The 20571-nt window shown below is 62.0% G+C and overlaps 1 protein-coding gene across 2 annotated transcripts; it reads left to right on the top strand.

Annotated features, from left to right (window-relative positions):
- Positions 1 to 3782: 3782 nt before the first annotated feature.
- Positions 3783 to 7975, top strand: MNX1 (motor neuron and pancreas homeobox 1). 2 transcript variants are annotated; one of them, XM_054726523.1, is made up of 3 exons: positions 3783 to 4455; positions 6972 to 7132; positions 7575 to 7975. In XM_054726523.1, exons 1-3 carry the CDS (start codon positions 3783 to 3785, stop codon positions 7899 to 7901), a joined length of 1161 nt encoding a protein of 386 aa, XP_054582498.1. In that variant the 3' UTR covers positions 7902 to 7975. The 2 variants fall into 2 exon arrangements, with proteins under 2 accessions (XP_054582498.1, XP_054582497.1); XM_054726522.1 differs by having other exon boundaries at positions 3783 to 4464.
- The last annotated feature ends 12596 nt before the right edge of the window (positions 7976 to 20571 follow it).

Below are 20571 nucleotides of genomic sequence, written 5' to 3'. Positions count from 1 at the left end.
CTGTGTGCGCCGGGCGCCCCCACGTCACGCGGAACGAAGCTGGTACACGCGGTGACGACGGTGCCGCCTCCCATCCTCGGCGTGTCGCACACGTCTTATGCCCGCCTTCACAGAGGGGTGTATCTGGACGAAATCTCCAAAAACAGAAGGCTCCTAGGTTGCTGGGTTTTTACACATTTAAATTCTGCAGCATCCCCTGACCTTTTAAAGATATAAATATAATCTTTCCAGACGGGAATAGGCGTGGATTACAACAGCTTTTTCTTTTGCGATTGTTTGTATAAACCTTCTCCTTCCTGAGCAGCGGGAGAAAGGGCGCTGCAGGAGGCGCTCAGAACCTCAAAGGAAGACCCTCGGGGAGAGAGGGAGGCCGCGGCGCAGGCGGGGGTTTGGGGGACTCAGCAGGGGCGGGCCGGGGCCGGGATGGGGATCGGAGCCGCCTGCCCAGAGGCTGCCCGGAGAGAGGAGACCTGGGGCGGCCGTGCCGCTGGGCCCGACCTCAGCTCTCCCGCTGCAGCCCTGCTCCGAGGCCCGAGCCTTCCTCAGAGCAGCGGGTTGCACAGTGCGGGTGCTGGACCCCAGAGCAAACCCCAGCTCCCCAGAGCTGCACACAGCACCTCCACACGTTCCCTTCTTCTTCACAGGGGCGAGTGCGGCCACTTTAAAGTCCTTTAGCACCACCGAGTCCTTTGGGCCTAACACCACCAACGTCTCTAGACAAAGAAATACACATTCACCCAAACACAGGCGCGGCCATCGGGTAGCCTGCAGCTGGAGGGCGGCCAGGCCCCTGGGGGCAGGCTGGGCCCCACCACTGTGGATGGGGTTGAACCAGATGAGCCTGAGCTGTGGCCTCCTGACTGCTCTCAGCTGGACCCAGGGGTGGGGAGAGGGTAACGGGGGAGAGGGGATTTGGGGGTCTGAGAGCGAGGTCACTATGAAACAAAAAGGATGAATGTATTCCTCTGCGAGTTATTAAAAACATTGGCTTTGTTGAGGAAAGGGGTGTATGGTGAGTGTAGACTGCACACCCTTTCCCAACTAAATTGGCCCAAGAGTGGTTGTTTGGGTAGGAGAGAGGGCGGTGAGCTCCAGGTTCAATCTGACGGGGTGGGGTGGGGGTGGGGGGGGATTCAGTTGGCAGTCACCCCACCCCAGCCCCAGAGTCTGTGCCCTTGGGACCATCTCAGCAGGTGGAGGAGGGGGGTGATCTTGGAGCTAAGGCCTGTCTGAGGGCCCCCACTGCCCTCTCCATCCTGGGGGGCAGGGAGACACTCTCCCTGGAGAGTGAAGCGTGTCCTGCCCAGAAAGGGGAGCTTGGAACCCCAAAGGCAACAGATAGAAGGAAAGGGGGGGAGCAGGGATGGGGACACTGGAGAGCAGAGGCAGAAATGTGTGGCCCCTGCTGTCACATCTGGGCCCAGTCCCACCTCTGAGCCTCTGAGGCTTCGTTACCTGTGGGGGGTGGTTACCTGTGGGGGGTGGTTACCTGTAGGCGTGGTTACCTGTGGGGGGTGGTTACCTGTAGGGGTGGTTACCTGTGGGGGATGGTTACCTGTGGGGGGTGGTTACCTGTGGGGGTGGTTACCTGTGGGGGGTGGTTACCTGTGGGGGTGGTTACCTGTGGGGGATGGTTACCTGTGGGGATGGTTACCGGTGGGGGGTGGTTACCTGTGGGGGATGGTTACCTGTGGGGGGTGGTTACCTGTAGGGGTGGTTACCTGTGGGGGGTGGTTACCTGTGGGGATGGTTACCGGTGGGGGGTGGTTACCTGTGGGAGGTGGTTACCTGTGGGGGGTGGTTACCTGTGGGGGATGGTTACCTATGGGAGGTGGTTACCTGTGGGGGGTGGTTACCTGTGGGGGGTGGTTACCTGTGGGGGATGGTTACCTATAGGAGGTGGTTACCTGTGGGGATGGTTACCTGTGGGGGGTGGTTACCTGTGGGGGACAGTCTCAGCCTCTCGAAGCTGGACTCTGTAAACATCCTTCTAGTGTCACAGCGAAGATGAAAGGAGATAATTGTAGACCATCAAGGCATGCAGTGGGTGTTCAAGAAACGTGAGTGTTCCCCTCTGTCCACTTAGCGGCTGGCTGCATTCTTATTTGCTCAGAAAGCCCTCATCTAACGACAAACACCGGGTCCGTGTCGATGCTGTCACTCCTGTCTGCACGTTGGCCCTGGCTTCTGCAAAGCGCTCTCTCACTTGCCCGGGTGGCTGCCAGCCACTGCCAGCCTCCTCCACCTCCTGGCTCTGCTGGCCCGGGACGCCTGTGCGAGTGGAGAGAAACGGGCTCTTGACAATAGAATCCTGCCACCAGCTCTCACGGAGGCAAAGCCTTTGGAAGAAACACAACAGGGCCCCACACAGTATCTACCTTTTTAAAAACACCTCTTATAGCAACCTGACCTGCTCATTGACAAATTTCCTGGCCCGGATTGTCCTGTGCTCCGCCCTCCTGCCCTTTACTCACCTTCCAGCTGCCTGGGAAGCCGGACCTCAAGAACCTGAAACTCCTCCCGCATTCCCACACCTGTCTGGGGAGATAACCGGGTCTAACCCAGCTATTGACAAAGCCTGGTGTTGGGGGCCGCCTGCCTGTTGATTCTTTCCGCTTAAAAAAAGCCCTTTGAAAGTGCTTTTACTGTAAATATTTGAGGCGTGGGGGGGGGGCGGGAGGGGTCTGGACTCTCACTCCTCACCTGGCCCAGCCTGGGCTGATTGTCCAGGGCGCTGCGGGCAGGAGGAGAGCGAACACGGACAGCATTTTGGTGCCAGGGTCCAAGCGACCAGCCCCAGGATAAGCACTGCCCCCGGTGGGTACTGGCTCCTCATGCCCAGCTCCCAGGCAGGACAGGTCTCCAGGCCTGCGGTCCTGGGCTCTGCAGCCGAGGGGAAGGCACACTCGCCCGCACACGCACACCTGGAACGCAGGGCACTTTCCAGAGGAGGTAAGGAGTTTACACCTGCAGAGGGTTGGCGACAGGGGCACAGACCGCCCTGGAGCAAGGCTTGGCGACCCCAACGGTCCTCTTTGCTCTGCAGTCACTGGGCAGAGCGGCTAGTTCGGGAAGCAGCGTGGGCTCCCCACGGAGAAGTGGGCAAACTCAGTGCTGACGAGGAGGCGGGGGAGGAGGCGCTCTGCAGGCTCTGGGTGACCCGAGCCCAGAGGGGACAGCGTGTCTCGGGGGCTGTAGTCGCGGGGGGCCCGGCGGGGACCCAGGATCACCAGCGCCCGCCATTCTGCTCAGCACCCCAAGGAAAGAGAGCAGGAACCCCGGGCTGCGCCACAGAGCTTCCACCCTAGTCGCTGCTCCCTCCCGGCCACCGCTGCTTGGCACCCCAGGCTGTTTAGGACCTTGCAGCGCAGGGGCGGGGCGGCAGGCGGCTGCGACGGTGACAGGTGCGCCCAGCGGCCAATGGCCGGGCCCGCGCCCCTCCCCGGGTCCCCGCTGCGCGCGCCAATCCGCGGCCGCGCTGCGCTTCAAGTGCGCGCAGGGGCGCGGGTCTCCGCCACGGCGCCAGCGGCCTCCGCCCCGCGCCCCATACTCGCGTGGAGTTTGTGCGAGCGCGTGTGAGCGCGGCCCGGGGCGGGGCCCTCGTGGCGGAGGCTTCGGACATGGTCCCTCTTGGCTGAGTTTGCGGCGGCGACTTTGGTTATTGGCAGATAATCACCCTAACAATACCGAGCCCTGGGGCTTGCCACGCCACGCGACGCTCCGCGAGCCTGCACACGGCCGCGCCTCACCACCCGGCCCGGTCGCCAGCCCCTAACGAGCAGATGGAAAAATCCAAAAATTTCCGCATCGACGCGCTGCTGGCAGTGGACCCCCCGCGAGCGGCCTCCGCGCAGACCGCGCCTCTGGCCCTGGTCACGTCGCTCGCGGCCGCGGCATCCGGCCCTGGCGGCGGCGGGGCGAGCAGCGGGGCGAGCGGCAGCTGCAGCCCCGCGTCCTCGGAGCCGCCCGCAGCGCCCGCCGACCGCCTGCGCGCCGAGAGCCCGTCTCCTCCTCGTCTGCTCGCCGCGCACTGCGCGCTGCTGCCCAAGCCGGGCTTCCTGGGCGCGGGGGGCGCGGGCGGCGGCGCGGGCGGCGGGCCCGGGGGTCCCCACCACCACGCGCACCCGGGCGCCGCCGCCGCCGCCGCCGCTGCCGCCGCCGCCGCAGGGAGCCTGGCGCTGGGGCTGCACCCGGGGGGCGCGCAGGGCGGCGCGGGGCTCCCAGCGCAGGCGGCTCTCTACGGCCACCCGGTGTACGGCTACTCGGCGGCGGCGGCGGCGGCGGCCCTGGCAGGCCAGCACCCGGCGCTCTCCTACTCGTACCCGCAGGTGCAGGGCGCGCACCCCGCGCACCCCGTCGACCCCATCAAGCTGGGCGCAGGCACCTTCCAGCTGGACCAGTGGTTGCGCGCGTCCACCGCGGGCATGATCCTGCCCAAGATGCCGGACTTCAACTGTGAGTACCGTGCAGCCCTCGGCGGGGAAGGAGGGGGAAAACGGGGTAGGAGATTCCTGGCAGATGGTTCTCTTGCGCATCCATCCACCTCCACGGGGCACCTTCCTCCCCTCTCTTTCTGCTCCGATGGAGCCGTGGAAGCGCCGGGGAGCCGCCCTGCTCCGCCCGCGGCCTGCGAGGACTCGGCCGGCTGCGCGGATGGGATGGGCGCGAATCAGTAAAATGGCCACGCGCGGGCCTTGCCTTCTTTCTCTCAACGGTTCGGTGCAGCTGGAGGTGTGAGACTAAATCTAATGATTAACTGGCAGGCTAGGGGAGAAGGGAGTGGCGGGGGAAGGAAGGAGCGCCCAGAGTCAGGCGGCCTGGGGGTCAGGAACCAGGCGCTCATAACCAGGGAAACTGACTTAATTTTGTCCCACATTCTGGGTTCTGGAGCGACCCCCGGGCCTCTGGCCCCTCCCAGGAGAGGGAGAGATGGGGAGCAGCAGGAGAGAAATGGGCTCCCGGACCCAAAGGCCAGAGCCCAGGCCACCCCGGCCCTTCCCTGGCTCTGCTGCCTCTGGAAGGGCACTCGTCCAGGGTACAAAGCCCAGAAGGTGGTGGCCTGACTTGAACGGAGTGGTGGTGAGTGGGCCCCTGTGGGCAGGGGGGTGCACCTTTGTCAGGAACCCCATCACAGGGACTCCTAGCAGCAGTACCCACTTTGAAGTGAGCCCTTCCTCTAGGAGAGAGGTGCTCACCATCTCCCAGGGCGGGCGGTCGGTTCCCTACCGCCTGGGCCAGCTCTGGCTTTGCTGGTGAGAGGCACGGCTGCACGGGGAGAGTTTGGGTCTCTGTCCCGGGACCCCACCCCATAGGCTCAGAGGAAGATGCATGAGGCTTTATGCCTCCCAGCACCCAACACCCAAACAAAGAGACCCCATTGTTTCTGTCTGAGTGGATTTGTTTAGACTGAGGAGATGCAGGCATGGTAGAGGGGAAAAGCCAGAGAAAACAGAAATAAACACTGGGCAGAATTCAGATTCCTCTGTTAGAAGCCATGGCTGTGACTAAACAGAGAAAAGCTAGGGCCCAAGGGCCACAGAAGTCACAGCCCAGTGAGAAAAATCCCAGCGGGGCACTGCTTGCCGCCGGCCCTGCCTCAGCTCGGCTCCCAGAGGCCTAATGACCACCCACCCGTCCCGTGGGAGTTACTCCAGCCCGAGCCCCCACAGAGCTGAGGGTAGGCTGGCTCTCACCTCTCACTGGGGCGCTGCCACCGCTACAGACACAGCTGCTCAGGGTCAGTCAAACCCAGGGCCTGGCCCTCCCCCCAGCACACCCCTTCTCATTGTGGTCTGCATCCCCCAGGGCCTGAGACGCTGTCCCCCACTCTGTGTGTGTGTGTGTGTGTGTGTGTGTGTGTGTGTGTGTGGGGGGGGGGTGATGAGGAGGTGCTGGCTTCGGAGCCCAACATCGCGCAGGAAACCGATGAAAGCTCCATTTCTTTGCAACACACTTTGTCTATCTCTGGTTCCAAATTTTGACCCAGAGGCAGCCAACTTAGACCCAGGCAGTGTGAGTCCAGAAAGAACGCGAGCACTGAGCCCAAAGGGCCAGGGGGCCTCGCATCCCCGTCCCCCTCTGGTCGCCAGAAGGAAAACCTGTTTGGTCCCTTTAATTGGTCGTCTCTGCTGTCGGATGGCATTTTCCAAATGGTCCTGTGGGAGCCAGTGTTTTAATTAAAGTTCTAATGTAGTGTCACGTTGGGAATTCGGGGCCTTGTTTAACTAAAGCGGGGGGCGGGGGCCTCCCGTAAAGCAAATTGCCGGTCCCTGGGGAGCTGCTCCTCCGGCGGCCAGCCTCCTTTCTTCTCTTTCTTTCTTTTATTGTCTAACACTCGTCAGGCTCCTGGGAAATCAAGGGAAGTCTTGTTTTGAGGTCATAAAACTCTCTGATGTAACCGTGTGAAATTATGTAAATAAAGAGAGACCTCCTTGAATGCAGAGAAAGCGAAGTCCCGGCTGCCCAGGCCTTGCATTTGCACAGAGAATGTCCCGGAGGGCTACCCGGTCCGGTCCGGTCCGGCGGCCCCTCCGTGCCGGGCGGTGGGGGGAAAAGACATTTTACATGCGGGGAGGACTCTGAGGAAAACTGTTTAGGCCCAGGACTCAGTTCCTGCCCCGGCCCGCCCTTCCGCCTCCTCCCTTTGTACCGAGGAGCCCGCACCGCGCCGCCGCCGCTGTGGGAAGAGCGGGCGGGAGCCGCGCGCCCCCGAGCCCGGGGCAGCCTGAGGCAGCGGCGGCGGCTCTCCGGCCTCAGCCGCGCCCCCAGGCGGGGAGGGCGCCCCGGTGACGGGCTCCCAGGGTCTGTCCGAGAGCGATGTGGTCCATCGCACCCACACCCACACCGTCCGGTGCCGCCAGGGCCTCGGGGCCGGGAGGGCAGCCGGCGCTGAGGGCGGGCAGCGGCTCCCAGGGCCCGCGGGGCGGGCGGAGGCCCGGGCCGGGCTGCGCCTCACGCCGCTCCGCCCGCAGCCCAGGCGCAGTCGAACCTGCTGGGGAAGTGCCGCCGGCCGCGCACCGCCTTCACCAGCCAGCAGCTGCTGGAGCTGGAGCGCCAGTTCAAGCTCAACAAGTACCTGTCGCGGCCCAAGCGCTTCGAGGTGGCCACCTCGCTGATGCTCACGGAGACGCAGGTGAGCGCCCGCCCCGCGCCGCCGGGGCCGTCACCTCCGGCCCGAGCCTCCGCCCGGGTCCCCGCGCCCGGGCCGGGGGTCTGATTCGGAGGAGGGGGGGCAGGACCCTGCGTTTTAACGACCCTCTGCCCCATTCCGAGGCGGGGCCCGGGCACAGCCAGGAAACTTCCAGAAAGAGGAGGGGGCACCGTGAGCTTCACGGGCGCCCCAGCTGCCCTGGTCCCCGCCCCCGCCGCAGGCCCGGGGGGCTGGGGGAGGGCGGTCGGGCTCCAGCCTCAGCTCCCGGCCCCGCCCTGCCCAGCTCCTCCCGTCCCGGGCCGCCCGGAGCCTGCCCTCGGGTCCGAGCCCCACTCCCCCGGCGGGCGGGGGGGGGCCGGGGCCGGGGCCGGGGCCGGGGCGGGAGCGGATGGAGGTGAGCGTGTCTGACCCCCTGTGCCCTCAGGTGAAGATCTGGTTCCAGAACCGGCGGATGAAGTGGAAACGCAGCAAAAAGGCCAAAGAGCAGGCCGCGCAGGAGGCGGAGAAGCAGAGGGGCGGCGGGGGCGCGGGCCGGGGCGGCGCCGCCGAGGACAAGGGCGACGAGGAGCTGCTGGGGCCGCCCGGGGACGAGGGCGGCCGGCGCCCGCGGGACCTGAGGGACAGTGACCCCGAGGAGGACGGGGAGGACGAGGACCCCTTCCCCTACAGCAACGGCGGCGCGCACGCCGCCTCCTCCGACGGCTCCTCCGGGGCCGACTCCCCGCCTCCCAGGCCGGGGCACCCGCAGTAGGTCCCGGGCCCCCGCGCCCCGCCCGGTCCGGGGCCGCAGCACCGTCTGCTCTGCGAGGGACCGAGCGAGGCGGCCCAGCGCGTGCAAACTTGAACTCCGGTTCTGACCCATTGGATTCCGGGTGGTGGTGGGGGCGGTTTTGTGAGGGGAACCGACGCCACCAGGGTGGGCGCGCGGCTCCCCTTCCGGCGTGAAGGCGGGGCCCTCGTGTTCACCCGGGAACCCGGGCCCCGCCGCGGAGGCGGGAGGAAGACAGAATGCTGCGGGCTGTCTTCGGGGTTCTGTCCGAGCGTCCCCCCGCGGGAACCTAGAACTGCACTGTCTATTTTTGTACGTGTATTTATATAAAAGAAACGTCTACTTATGCATGCTAAATTATTACTCAGCCTCCCCCATCGTCCGCGATGGGCTGTGAAATAAACTGTTTTTTACCGGAGGAGCGGGACCATCTCTGGGGGGAGTGTGGAAGCAGCTTTACAGTTCTCGTCGAAACGACGGGGGTCCCCCGCCCCCTCCACCCCCGGCAGTTCACAGCGGGTGAGAGCCGGGCCCCAGATCTCAACCGGGTGTGAGGCCCGCCTCCGCCGCGGAGCGCCCCGCGCAGGGGAGTGGGTGCCGCTGCCGGGAGTCGCTGGTGCGAAGTTTTGGTTTAAAAAAAGTGCCCGAGGCCAGGTGTGCGCTCGCCCCGGTGCCCGGGAGGGTGGCTGGACCCGGCTTATCTTCCCGTTTCCTTGCGGGGCTTCTCGCCTCACGCGTTTCGGAAAATACGCTCCAGCCGCCTGCGCGGGGCGGGCCTTGGGGTCCGCGCGGCCAGGGCGCCCCTACGCACGTTTCCGGGTCGCGAGGGCCGCCCCACGCACAGCGCAGGAGCCGGCCCGGAGCGGGGTCTGGGGTCTGAGGGGGCGGCACCGGCCGAGCACACCCGGGGCCGCGCTGCTCCGGGCTCGGCCACCGCGGCGGCGCGCCCTCCCTCCCCGCGGCGCCGGTGCTGCACAGGCCCGGCCCCGCCGCCTCCGCCCCGCTGCCTCCGCCCCGCCGCCGCGCGGGGCCCGGAGGAGATCGCGACGGGGACGCTGCTCGCCCTCCTTCGTGCCTTCCTCCTGCTGTTTCCACTCGGCCCGGGGCGCGGGGTGAGCGCCTCCCCTCCGCCCGCTGATGGATGGGTTCGGAAGGGCCGGGCGTTTCATTCCCGCGATTACGCGCAGGCGGCGGGCCCCCCTCCCCTTCCCGCCCGGGCGACATTAATATCCTCGCTGGCAGCTCATTACCGCCCGCTCCTTCCATAAAACCCAACCCGCCGAGCCGGGCCGCGACCGCGGGAGCAGCTGTTGGGCGCGGGCCGGGCCGCCTCGGGGTCCAAAGGTGCTTTGGGGGACCGGACTGGGGTTGGCAACTGGTGGGACGGCCCGGGCCCCGAGGAAGGGGGCGGGGAGAGGGGGAGGGCGCGCCTTTGGGTTAAAACCATCTGCAATCTGTGTGCGTCCCGTTTCCATTTCTAACACATCAGTGAGCTCAGCCTGGAGCGACCGCTGGGCGACCGGGACCCGCCGCGCTGCGGGGCGTGGGGGGCGCCCGTCCTGGAGTCGGGCCTCAGGCCCAGCGAGGTCCTGTCCCTTCTCCCGGCGGGCAGACCCGCGCCCTCTGCGACGGGAAGGGGGCGCTGAGGGACGGCGTTGCGGTGCCCCCCCCACCGAACCAGCCCGGCTTGGCGCGGGGCCTTGGCGGCGGGAAGGCCTGGCCGCCGCGCCCTGGCTCCAGCCAGCGGCTTAATCGCGGCGGAATTTATCTCGCTAATAAATTTAATGATCAATTCGTTCTTGTCACAGTTGCTCTTCCCCAAATCAATTATAGCAAATTTAAATATAATCACTGGCTGGTCCTCACCCACTCCGCACAGCGAACAATCCCTCCCGCGGAGCGAGCGCAGCCAGCCCCGCCGACCGGCCCCCAGGACCCCGCCGCGGCCGGTCACGCAGCCCCAGGCGCCCGGAGGGAGTCGGGAGGAAACGCGGTTTTCAGACCAGCCCAGCTCTTCCCGGCGGTGGCGGCCGCCGGGCCTTTGGAGTGGAGCCCCTCGAGGGTCCCACCTGGGGCCTGAGGCGCCCCGACTCTGGGAACCCCGCCAAGCCCCTCGGTCCGCGCTCTTCTCTGTCAAGGGAGGACCCCCTGTTTCCAGAACTGGGTGTCCTGCCTGTGCCGTGTCCCCAGCAGCAGCGAGAGGACAGAACGGAGGGACAGAGAAGAGAAAGTTTGAGGCAAAGAAACCAGTCTTCACGCACCCCCACCCCAGCCCACGGGTCTCCTGTCTGATGGGACTAACGTCCATAAAGAATGCACGCGCCTCAGCAACAGCGACAAAATCCAGTTTAAAAACAGGGAAAGGACTGGACTAGACACTTTTCTAAGAAGATACGCCAGCGACCCACCGTGTGACGGCGAGCAAGGTCACCGCCCCCACCGGCCCCAAAGGAGGCTGTCATGGAAACGGAAACCAGCACACACGCCGCCCGAGGACTGGGAAATGGCCTGTGCGCGGCTGGTGGGGTGGAAACAGTGCAGGGGGCCCCTGCGGCCGGGGAAGGCGGCGGCCGGAAGTCAAACTGGAAGCGCCACAGGAGCCCGCGGGCCCGGCCGTCCGGAGACTCAGCGCGGCCCTGGGAGCGGCCGTCTCCCTGCAGCACCCCTCAGAGCGAAGGGGGGGCAACCCCGGACCGCGGTGGCCCGGGCACGGCGCGGGACATTATCCCGCCCCAAACAAGGCGGCTGCCTCGCGAGAGCCTCCAGGACCGTCCGCTGAGCAGGACGCAGCATCGCGGGAAGACCGCACGGTTCGCCCTGCACTGGAGTCTGCGCAGCGGGCCTGCAGGAGCAGGAGGCAGAGGGCGGGGGGCTGAGGACAGAGTTTGTTTGCAGAAGAAACAACTGCAGAGATGCTGCCCGATAACCTAGGGAGCTGGCATTCTTGCACAGACTCTGCAGATGGTTAAGGCGGTTAAAACGCAGGCAGGCCTTCCTCTCCTCCTCCTGCCCCGCCTCTCCCTCCCCTCCCTCCTTCCTGAAGGAAGGGCAGACCAAGTGGGGAAAATCCGCACCCAGGGGGCACCGGAAGGGGACCTGGCGCCGCCCAACGCGCAGGACCCGAGCCGCTGTCCCACGCAGCATCGGGCGCGGGGCTGCGCCCTGGAGTGAAGTGGCCCCGGGCCCAGGCGGAGGGGCGCCGCCGGGGCGGGCTGGGGGGGGGGCAGGCCCCACCCGGAGGGAAGCCCTCCTCGCGGCCCAGGGCCGGGGTGGGGTCCCCGCAGGACGCGTTCCCACCGCGGATCAACGTCCTGCGTGCCGGCGTCTCCCGCAATAAAACGAACCCCTTCGGAGGCGTGACTTCACCAGGAATGCCGCGCGGGCCAGACCGCGAGGCAAACCTGTTGTTCAGACTCGGTTTTTACGGTCGGATTAGAGTTCATCTCCCGTAACCAGGCGCCCAATAAGCCCGAACGCGGCGGGCCCGGCCGGCGGCCTCGTTTAGCTCTTTCACTTCGTAACTCACTGCAGCGGCCAGGGGTCCGCCGCCGAGCGGGCCCCCCTGCGGGGCTGGGTCCGGGGAGGGTCCCGGGAGGGCGGGCCAGGTGCGTCTTCACCTCGCGGGGCTCGAGCCCCAAGCCCCCCTGTCCCCGTACCCGAGCGGCCGGGCCCCCCTCGGCCGCCCCGCGGCGACCCTGCATTCCGCGGCCGGCGCACCTGGCCGCCCCGCCCCCACGGGCACACACACGCGGCGTCCGAGTCCCGGAGGCCCCGGGCCATTGTCTGCGGCGCTGGCCGGACAAAGGTGCCGCCGCGAGGGGCGCGGGCGCGTTTACCCAGCTGGGGCGGAACAAAGGCCCGCCCGGGCCCGGCGGGCGGCGCGGGGTCAGGCTGGGGGCACCGCGCGCCCCTCCCGCGCCCCTGATGCGGCGACCTGTCCGCGTCCCCACCCGCCGAGGCGCCTGCGGTGAGGTCAGAGCTCCGGCGGCTGCAGCGGAGGCTGCTGTTCTCCGCGGAAGGAGCGGGAGACGCGGAGAGAAACGCGGGCTGGCTGCCCCTGCTCCCCGGGGGCGCCCTTGACTGGAACCGAACCCGGGACCCTGCAGTCCGCAGGCCGGAGCCCTACCCAATGAGCAGCCGGCTGGGCCCTGTGTGCGTCTTTAAGATCCGGTTCCCCTTCTGGGTAATATTCTTTCCGCAAGCACCACCGCCAGGCCCTGTGCTGGAGGGCTCCCCCGCCTCCTGCAAACTGGGCCCGGAGGCCCCGGAGGCCCGGAGGCCAGCGCTGTGACGGGGGCCGGCGGCTACTTTTCAGTGAATAAATCCCTAACGGAAATGCAAATGGCGTTTTCCTGGGTCTGCAACGCCTCCCCACCTTTCACCACCTGCGGGGTTACCGTGCTGAGTGTTCCACAGGTGCCCGCCAGGTCCCTTCTGCCCTGGGACTAGGGACCCAGGTGGCCCCGCAGCCTTTCCCCCCAACAAGACAACAGCAGCCCTGGGGGTGCACGGAGCTGGCTCTGAGCCAGTCAGCGGGAGCCCTGCCACAGCGCACACTGAACAAACCGGGTGCACCGGTTACTAACGCGGATTTTGTCATCACAGAAAACACGGTAATTTCAGGAGAAACAGCAAAAGTGCTTTCTTCAAAGTAATGTCCATCGCTAGCTACACATTTCCCCATCTTTCAGGTAATTTGTGGATACCGTCCCAATAGAACTTTCCTTGTTTTGAGGCAGACCATTCAGAGACCCAATTTTCCACTTCTTCGTACGTTTTGAAGTGCTGCTCAGAAAGTGCGTGTGCCATCGATCGGAACAAGTGGTCATCTGAAGGAGCAAGGTCTGGTGAATACAGCGGGTGGGTTAATACTTCCCAGGCAAGATCTTTTAACGTGAAACAAAATTACTTTGCAGTGTTTTCTGGAACATTCTGGTCATTTCACGATCAAATCGTGGTTCAAATTGATTATTTGTTGTCGGTAGCGATCAGTATTAACAGTTTCATCTGGTTTTAGAAGCTCATAATACACCACTCCTTCCTGATCCCACCAAACACAGAGCATTGTCTTCTTTCCAAAGCGATTTGGCCTTGCAGTCGATGGTGATGGTTGACCTGGATCAACCCATGATTTTGTGCATCTGGGATTCTCAAAATAAATCTACTTTTCATCGCCAGTCACAATTCGATGCAAAAAAGACTTTCTTTCATGCCGTTGAAGCAACATTTTACTGATGACTTTTCGGTTTTCCATTTGTCTTTCGTTCAGTTGATGTGGCACCCATTTTCCTTCCTTCAAAATCTTTCCCATTGCTTGTAAACGATCAGAAATTGTTTGCTGAGCAACGTTTAATCTTTCTGCAAGTTGTTTTTGAGTTTGACAAGCATCTTCATCCAATAATGCTTGTAACTGTTGGTCTTCAAACTTTTTCGGTTGACCTGGACGTTCTTTGTCTTTCACATCAAAATCATCACTTTTAAAGCGTTTAAACCAACCTTCACAGTATCTTGAGATGGAGCATGTTCACCATAAGCTTCCCGAAGTATTCAGCAGCACTTTTCTTCAAAATAATGAATTAAAACTTCCTGCAAATACTCTTTTTTTGGCACGAAATTAGACATTTTTAAGTGTAAAAATATCTATGATGTTAAAGTCTTCAGCAAATTTGACATGAAGTTTTGAAGCTTGTTGTCAATACAACAAAATAGCATACATATCAAATCGCATATATATCAGCATATGTGTGACTCCGTCTATTGAAAAAAATCCGCATTATTAACCGGTGCACCTGGTACATGCAGCAGGAAGAGAAATGTGAATAACACACAGTGACCCTGAGCTCACAGTGGGGGCGCACCGGCGTCCAGGTTATGTGTGGGACTGTGCCTCACTGAAACAACACTAAGGGGAGCCCTAGCCAGTGGCTCAGTTGGTTGAGCGTCCTTCCAGGCACTAAAGGGACTTCCCGGGGTGTGTGGAGGCGGCCGACAGGCGTCTCTCCCTCATGTTGGTGTTTCTCTCTCCCTCTCCTTTCTTCTCTCTAAAATCAACAAAAACCTATTTTAGAAAAGATATTAAAAAATGGCTAAAATTGTAAAAACACAACTAAGGGGGAAGGGGTTCTGAGGCATTTAGATGGTCCCCACCAGGCAGGACTCTGGCTGTGCTGGGGACAGGAACAGAGAAACTGGTGTCGCAGGCTGCCTGCCTTTAAGGGGTTGGTGGAGAGGAATTGGGGATTTCTTTTTCAAACATTAAAAAAAAATCTCACCCAAGGGTATGTTTTTATTGATTTTAGAAAGAAGAAGTGAAGAGAGAGAAACATTCATTGGTCACCTCCCGTAAGAGCCCCAAGTGGGAATCGAACTCACAACCCAGGTATGCGCCCTGACCAGGAGTCAGACCCGAAACCTGTTGGTGCATGGGATGATGCTCCAACCCACTGAGCCGGGGACCTTTAAGAATTGTGGGGTATTTATCCTGAGTGCAAATGATGGAACATTCACTTACTGATTCAAATGTCCCTAACCAGCCCTAACCGGTTTGGCTCAGTGGATAGAGCGTCGGCCTGCGGACTCAAGGGTCCCGGGTTCGATTCCGGTCGAGGGCATGTACCTTGGTTGCGGGCACATCCCCAGTGGGAGTGTGCAGGAGGCAGCTGATCGATGTTTCTCTCTCATTGATGTTTCTAACTCTCTATCCCTCTCTCTTCCACTCTGTAAAAAATCAATAAAATATATTAAAACAAAACAAAAACAAATGTCCCTAACCATTATGGTGGGATAAATATTCCAGAAGAGAGAATAGACAGGCATGTTTGGATGGTGGAAGTGGGAATTTTGAGACAGAACTAGATTAGATGTATGATTTATTTCCCCTTTTATTGAGGTGCTAGCTCTCCGCCGCTCGTAGCTCTCTGCTGCGAGTAGCTCTCTGCTGCGAGTAGCTCTCTGCTGCGAGTAGCTCTCTGCTGCGAGTAGCTCTCTGCTGCGAGTAGCTCTCTGCTGCGAGTAGCTCTCTGCTGCGAGTAGCTCTCTGCTGCGAGTAGCTCTCTGCTGCGAGTAGCTCGCGCCCCGTCCCGCCCGCTGCTCGTTTGGTCACAACGCGGTTACGGCGTCATGACCACAGGCCTTTATGATATAGATAATTCACATATAACATTGTATTAGTATTTAGGTGTATGATTCCTTAATTTTAATAATTAACACTCATACCTAAGACCATTATGGGAAATAAAAGAGAAAAACAAATTTTTCACATAAAAAGGTGTGCTGCAAATTTTAGAGACTGGGGGAGAGCTTTGGAAGAGGGGGCTCGGGCCCACCTGGCACAGGACACTGCGCCAACTTCTTCACTTCTCTGACCTTTCAGTGACATCAGATGCCCTTGGCCTGCCTGGCATCTTCACCGTCCCCCGCACGCAGTGTGTCTACAGCCACACATTTATCATTGCCCCCTTCCCTGGTCCTCTCTATCCTTCCAGACAGGAGGCAAGCCTGCCACCCCAGGAAGTTCCTGTGCCCAGAGCAGAGGGTGTGGAGGGCGGGACCCTGAGCCTGGCCGCCCAGGACTGTGCCTGCCTTACCTGGTGTGTGTCTGGGACAAGTTTCTTGACCTGTCTGTGCCCGAGCGTCCCCATCTGTGAGTTCCTGGCTCCCAGGGCTTGGTGAGGGTTAGACACAGGACACTGTGGCGTGCCAGGTGTCACGTACAGGCTCCTGGGATAATCCAACAGGTGACTACCTGCCCCTCCATACACACCTCTGCAGCCCATGGCGCGCAGACCCGTGGCTCTCAGGGCACCCACTCACTCAGGGGGGTGGGGGGGCCTTGCAGGTGGGGCTTAGGCTGGTCTGGGAAGATGTGGTGGGTGGGGGTACTTTTGTAAAGATTCCTTGGGAGGCACAGGGATCCAAGGACAGGAGCTGGGGGGCCGAAATCCTGGCTGGGCGGCTCTGGGCAAGGACTTGAGCTCCCTGTGGCCCGGGTCGCCCTCTGTCAGGTGAGGACAGGCACCTGTCCTGTGCACACCTGTAACAGGAGGTACCCCACACAGCAGCACCTCCTGCCGGCCCCTCGGGAGTCTAGGGCCCTCTGGTCCTTGTCTCCTTCTCCACTCACTGCCCTCCTGGGCAGGCGGCTCCTGTGCCCACACCTGTGACACTCCTCCGAGCGCCGGCCTCCTGTGAGCTCTGCTGCGGTCCCCGCCCTGAGCGCCTCACACGTGGACACGTCTCCTGTGTGACCAATGGGACCTTCAAAAGTGGGACCTGACTGGACCCTGTAAAACGTGCACGAGGGTCGTCATGTGGAGAATCATGGGCCAGCGGCTCGATACGGAGGCCGCGCGCCAGCTGACCCGCAGCCCCGAGCGAGGAGCTACCGCCTGCTGCTGGGCTCGCTGCGGGGTGCTGGTGGCAGAGAAAGCTATCTGGTCCCACGCGCAGCCCTTGGCCCAGCCCACCCTCAGGCCACTCCTTGAGCACCTCTCCCGTCTGCGCCCCGCCCTCCCAGCCGAGGACTGTTTACTGAGGAACTCCGGGTGCTGGGCGCTGGACCGCAGGTGTGCTCTGTGCCAGGCCCCGAGGCCCCAGGGAGCGGGCTGCAGGCTGACTGTGGAGGGGCCTGGCAGCCCCTGGCGAGGTCCCCGCAGCTCCAGCCCCGCACTCACTATGCCCGGCCAGGAGCAGAGTGGGCTCGAAGCACAGGAGAGCCCCACCACGGTGGCTTCCACAGGGTCCGCTCCGCTCCTATGACCGGGCCGTTCCGGGCAGGGCCCAGGCCGTTTATCCCCGGCTCATCTTTTTTTTTTCTTTGTCAATGCTTTTTTAAATTTCTTTATTGATTAAGGTGTCACATATTTGTCCTCATCCCCCCATTCCCATCCCACACCCCTCCCCACGGATGCCCCAACCCCCTGTTGTCCTTAACCATTGGTTAGGCTCGTATGCCTGCACACAAGTCCTTTGGTTGATCTCTCCCCCCTACCCCCCCCCCCCCCTCCCCTCCCTCTGAGGCCCGATAGTCCGATCGATGCCTCCTTGTTTCTGGGTCTGTTCTTGTTCCTCAGTCTATGTTGTTCATCATTTCCCCTAGATGAGCGAGATCATGTGTCCCTAGAGATATACTTATAAGAACTGAATGTGAGACGAGCAATAATAGTTATGCTGACAGGCAAATGAATCAGTCTGTAGTGAGTTTCTTTCTGGACCAACAGTTCTTTTGAGACCCAATTTCAATGTCCACCAGTTCCTTATGTGTACATGTCGGCACTGACCCCTCAGCTCTGGATGGTGGACAAATGGTGGCAACGGAGGTCCGACTCCCTCTGGTTTGGTCTCGCCCGGACCCAGGGGCACTTGGCCTCACCCAGACCCGGGACCCAACATCACCCGGGCCCCGGGGCGTGTGGCCTCACCCGGACCAGGGGCGCGCGGCCTCACCCGGACCCGGGACCCAGCCTCACCCTCCCTGGCTCATCTTAAACGCGCCTTCCCTCCTCCCTCCTCGGTTGAGGGGGGCCCACATCCCACCAATGGGACCAGGAGCACAGTGCGCACCTTCCCGGGGCACTCAATGAGTGGAGCTCTTCACGCAGAGCCGTGAGCTTCCTGGGGTGGGAAGGGGACTCCCGGGGGCCAGAGCCGACCTGAAGGTGGGGCTCAGTTCTGAGGGAGCAAAGGGGACTGGATATTGGGAAACAACTAACAAATCGCTACAGTGTCTGCTTTGGTCCCTTTTTAAAAAATCATTTTTGTTAATCCTCACCTGAGGATATTCTTTCCATTGATTTTTAGAGAGAGTGGGAGAGAGAGGGAAAGAGAGAGAAACATCGATGTGAGAGAAACAAATCGACTGACTGCCTCCTGCACGAACCCTGACCAGGGCCTGGGCTAGGGAGGAGCCTGCAACCGAGGTACGTGCCCTTGAATGGAATCGAACCCGGGACCTTTAGGTCCACAGGCCGACGTTCTATCCACTGAGCCGAACTAGGTAGGGCTACTTTGGTCCCTTTTTAATTGTGGTAAAATCTACACAATATCGGCCATGTGAACCATTTATAAGTGCACAATTCAGTGGCATTAACTGCATCCACATGTATGTGCCCATCCCCACGATTGCACTCCGCCCCCAGCCCCAACTCTCCCAGTCGACACCACCCTCGCTCCCCAGCCCTGGGCACCTCCACAGTCTCTACCTCACTGTCCAGGTCTAACTCCCCAGAGTGCCCAGCAGAGAGATGAGCACCTAAGAAGGACCCCGTGCATGAACTTTCTTTCTTCCCCACTCCAGCGAGGGCACCCCCACCCACCCAGGGCTGTGGCTGACAGCCCGGCACCTGTGCTCTCCTCACCGCGCATCGGGTGCCGAAGACACACGCACGCTCGGCTCCGGGCTCTGGCCACCACCGTCCCTGCCCTGACGGTCCAGCACTCTCCTAACTGGCCACTGCAGCAGCCGGGTGACCTGCCAGTACCTGTCCTCAGGTACACGTCACGACCGAGAGTTCAACAAACCAACGAGGACACATGGGCTGGCTCTGCTGCAGGCTCTCGCGTTTCTCCGGGCGGCTCAAACCAGTGACTCCTGGCAGGACAGCCTGAGCCCGGGGGGCGGGGGGCTGGAGAATTCTCTCTCCTGCCCCCAACTTTCACTTTGAACACGAAGCTAGGGCGGCAACCAGAGGTCCTCTGCTCTTTTAAACCCAGAGGCAGAGGCCACTTCGCAGCTCTCAGACCCTCCCCTCTCCTTTCCCAGGTAAAGCAGACACCGGCTCTCACACATGTACTTTTGGCTGCTTTCAAAACTGCTTGAAAAACCCGAATTTCCCCAGAAGCCGCCAGGGAAGCCACCAGCTGCCCCATCGCTGATGGCCCCGGCTCTCAGCAGGTGGGCCTGGCGTCCCTGCGATCCTGCCCCCCAGGCTGCGGAGCCTCCTGTGTCCTATCTTCATAAAACACTGTAATTCGCTTTTAACGAGCCCGGTGTTTTCGTTCCCAGTTCTGCCTGAGCAGATAACGTGTCGGAGGCCTTCCCACAGGGTTAAACCGCCGCGACCTTCCCAATCAGAGAACAGAAACAAATTATGTTTACTCATACATGGCACCGAGCCTCCGCGCCAGCTGCCTCCTAATCGCAACGCGGTGATACCGTTGTGCTTTATCGGGCGGGCGGCGCAGGTAACAAAGCGCATATTCTTCCACCAGGCAGGCAGGGGCGCGGGCTGGCGCCGCTCCCACGGAGGGAAGCTCTAGGAGGGCAGCGGGGAGGCAGGTGTGGGAAACAGGCTCTCGGCCAGTGGCCTGTGGTCCCGAGAGCCCAGAGCCTGGAGAACGGGCTGGTGAGGAGGGGCTGGGAGCCACCCGATAGCCCCGGATCCTGAAGAGGCTGCGCAGTGGGGCCGGTCAGAGGCCTGGCTCTGTGGGGGGGAGGGGGCAGCGAGGTCATTCTCTACTGACTGTCCCATGGGATCCGCTGCCCAGCACACACATCCCCACGCCTTGGGTGGCTTGTTTCTCAGCAGCTCAGCCCGGCAGCCAGCAGCAGGAGGCCCCCAGCCGCTGGTCCCTGAGAAAGTGCGGTCTCCCAGGCCCCACAGTAAGCCAGCCCAGGGAAAGGCAGCCCCAAAGCCACGATGGCAAGTGGGGACCCCGCCCTCCTGACAGCACAGCCAACGCTCAGTGCTGGGCAGGCTGGACACTGCGGAGACCAGGTCCATCCCCACAGCCCAGCTCCGTCTGCCTGCACTTCAGGGCCGTGCCACAGCTCGGGGGGGGGGGGGGGGGGGGCCTCTGTGTAGAAGGAGCACGTGCCCAGGCCCAGGCAGCAGTGTCCGTCTCCCCAGGCCCGCCCCTCGCCGAGGCTCGTTAGTCGCACAGCCGCTCAAGTGGAAAAGCAGACGGCGTCTGCCCTGTAAGTCTGACTGAGGAAACAGGGCTTTCAAAGCCTGATCGTCCATCTGAGTCAACAGTGCAAGGGTGCTAATGACGGCGGCATGGCCTCACCAGCCAGCTGGGGCCACACGGAAATGCACTTCCTCACTCATCAGGAGTTGGAGGGCTGGGACCAAATAAATCTCAAATAATCACGCTGTACTTTTGCTGAGGAAACAGGTGTTTTACGCCCCAGACACAGGAGCAGGCTTCTCTGCTCGGCGAGCCCTGGGCAAGCACTTACTCCCAAACCCGAGGCTGCAGCGTCCTGTCGGCTGGTCACACCCTGCGCACAGCAGCTCAGATGGGCCTGCAGGAGGGGCTCTGGCAGAGGCTGGCCAACCGGAGTGACGTACTAGACCCAGTCTGAGCCCCGTTCTCCCCGGGCGCTGCCGTGCTGACTCGGAGATGCTGGAACCACCTGGCCTTCAGTGCCCTGGTCCATTTTGAACTATTTTGAAAGCCTTGCTTTAGTTTCACGAAAGGCAATTTCCCCAGACAGTAAAAACACTGTGGATTCCCCACAGCTTCCAGGAGTCACACGGGCCCTCGGCGGCACTCCCGGCCGGGGCCTGGGAGGAAGAGGCCTGGAGGCCCGTCCGCACGGGAGCCAGGCTCTGCTCTCCTGGGTCTAGATGGGAACCTGCTTTTGAAGGACACAAAACTCATTAGCGGTCGTACACTGTGACTCGGAAATGCCCTTTCTTGCCAACGTCGG

The sequence above is a fragment of the Eptesicus fuscus genome, chromosome 14 (assembly GCF_027574615.1).
Source record: "Eptesicus fuscus isolate TK198812 chromosome 14, DD_ASM_mEF_20220401, whole genome shotgun sequence".
Classification (NCBI taxonomy): Eukaryota; Metazoa; Chordata; class Mammalia; order Chiroptera; family Vespertilionidae; genus Eptesicus; species Eptesicus fuscus.
Note: the sequence above shows the minus strand (reverse complement) of the source record. Positions and strands in the feature narration are given on the sequence as shown.

Excerpts from the sequence above, each read along its gene's own strand:
- MNX1 (XM_054726522.1), top strand. The coding sequence starts at position 3,783 with ATGGAAAAATCCAAAAATTTCCGCATCGACGCGCTGCTGGCAGTGGAC. Across the intron at positions 4,465-6,971 it reads GGACTTCAACTGTGAGTACC|CCCAGGCGCAGTCGAACCTG; the intron begins GTGCAGCCCTCG and ends CTCCGCCCGCAG. Across the intron at positions 7,133-7,574 it reads TGATGCTCACGGAGACGCAG|GTGAAGATCTGGTTCCAGAA; the intron begins GTGAGCGCCCGC and ends CTGTGCCCTCAG.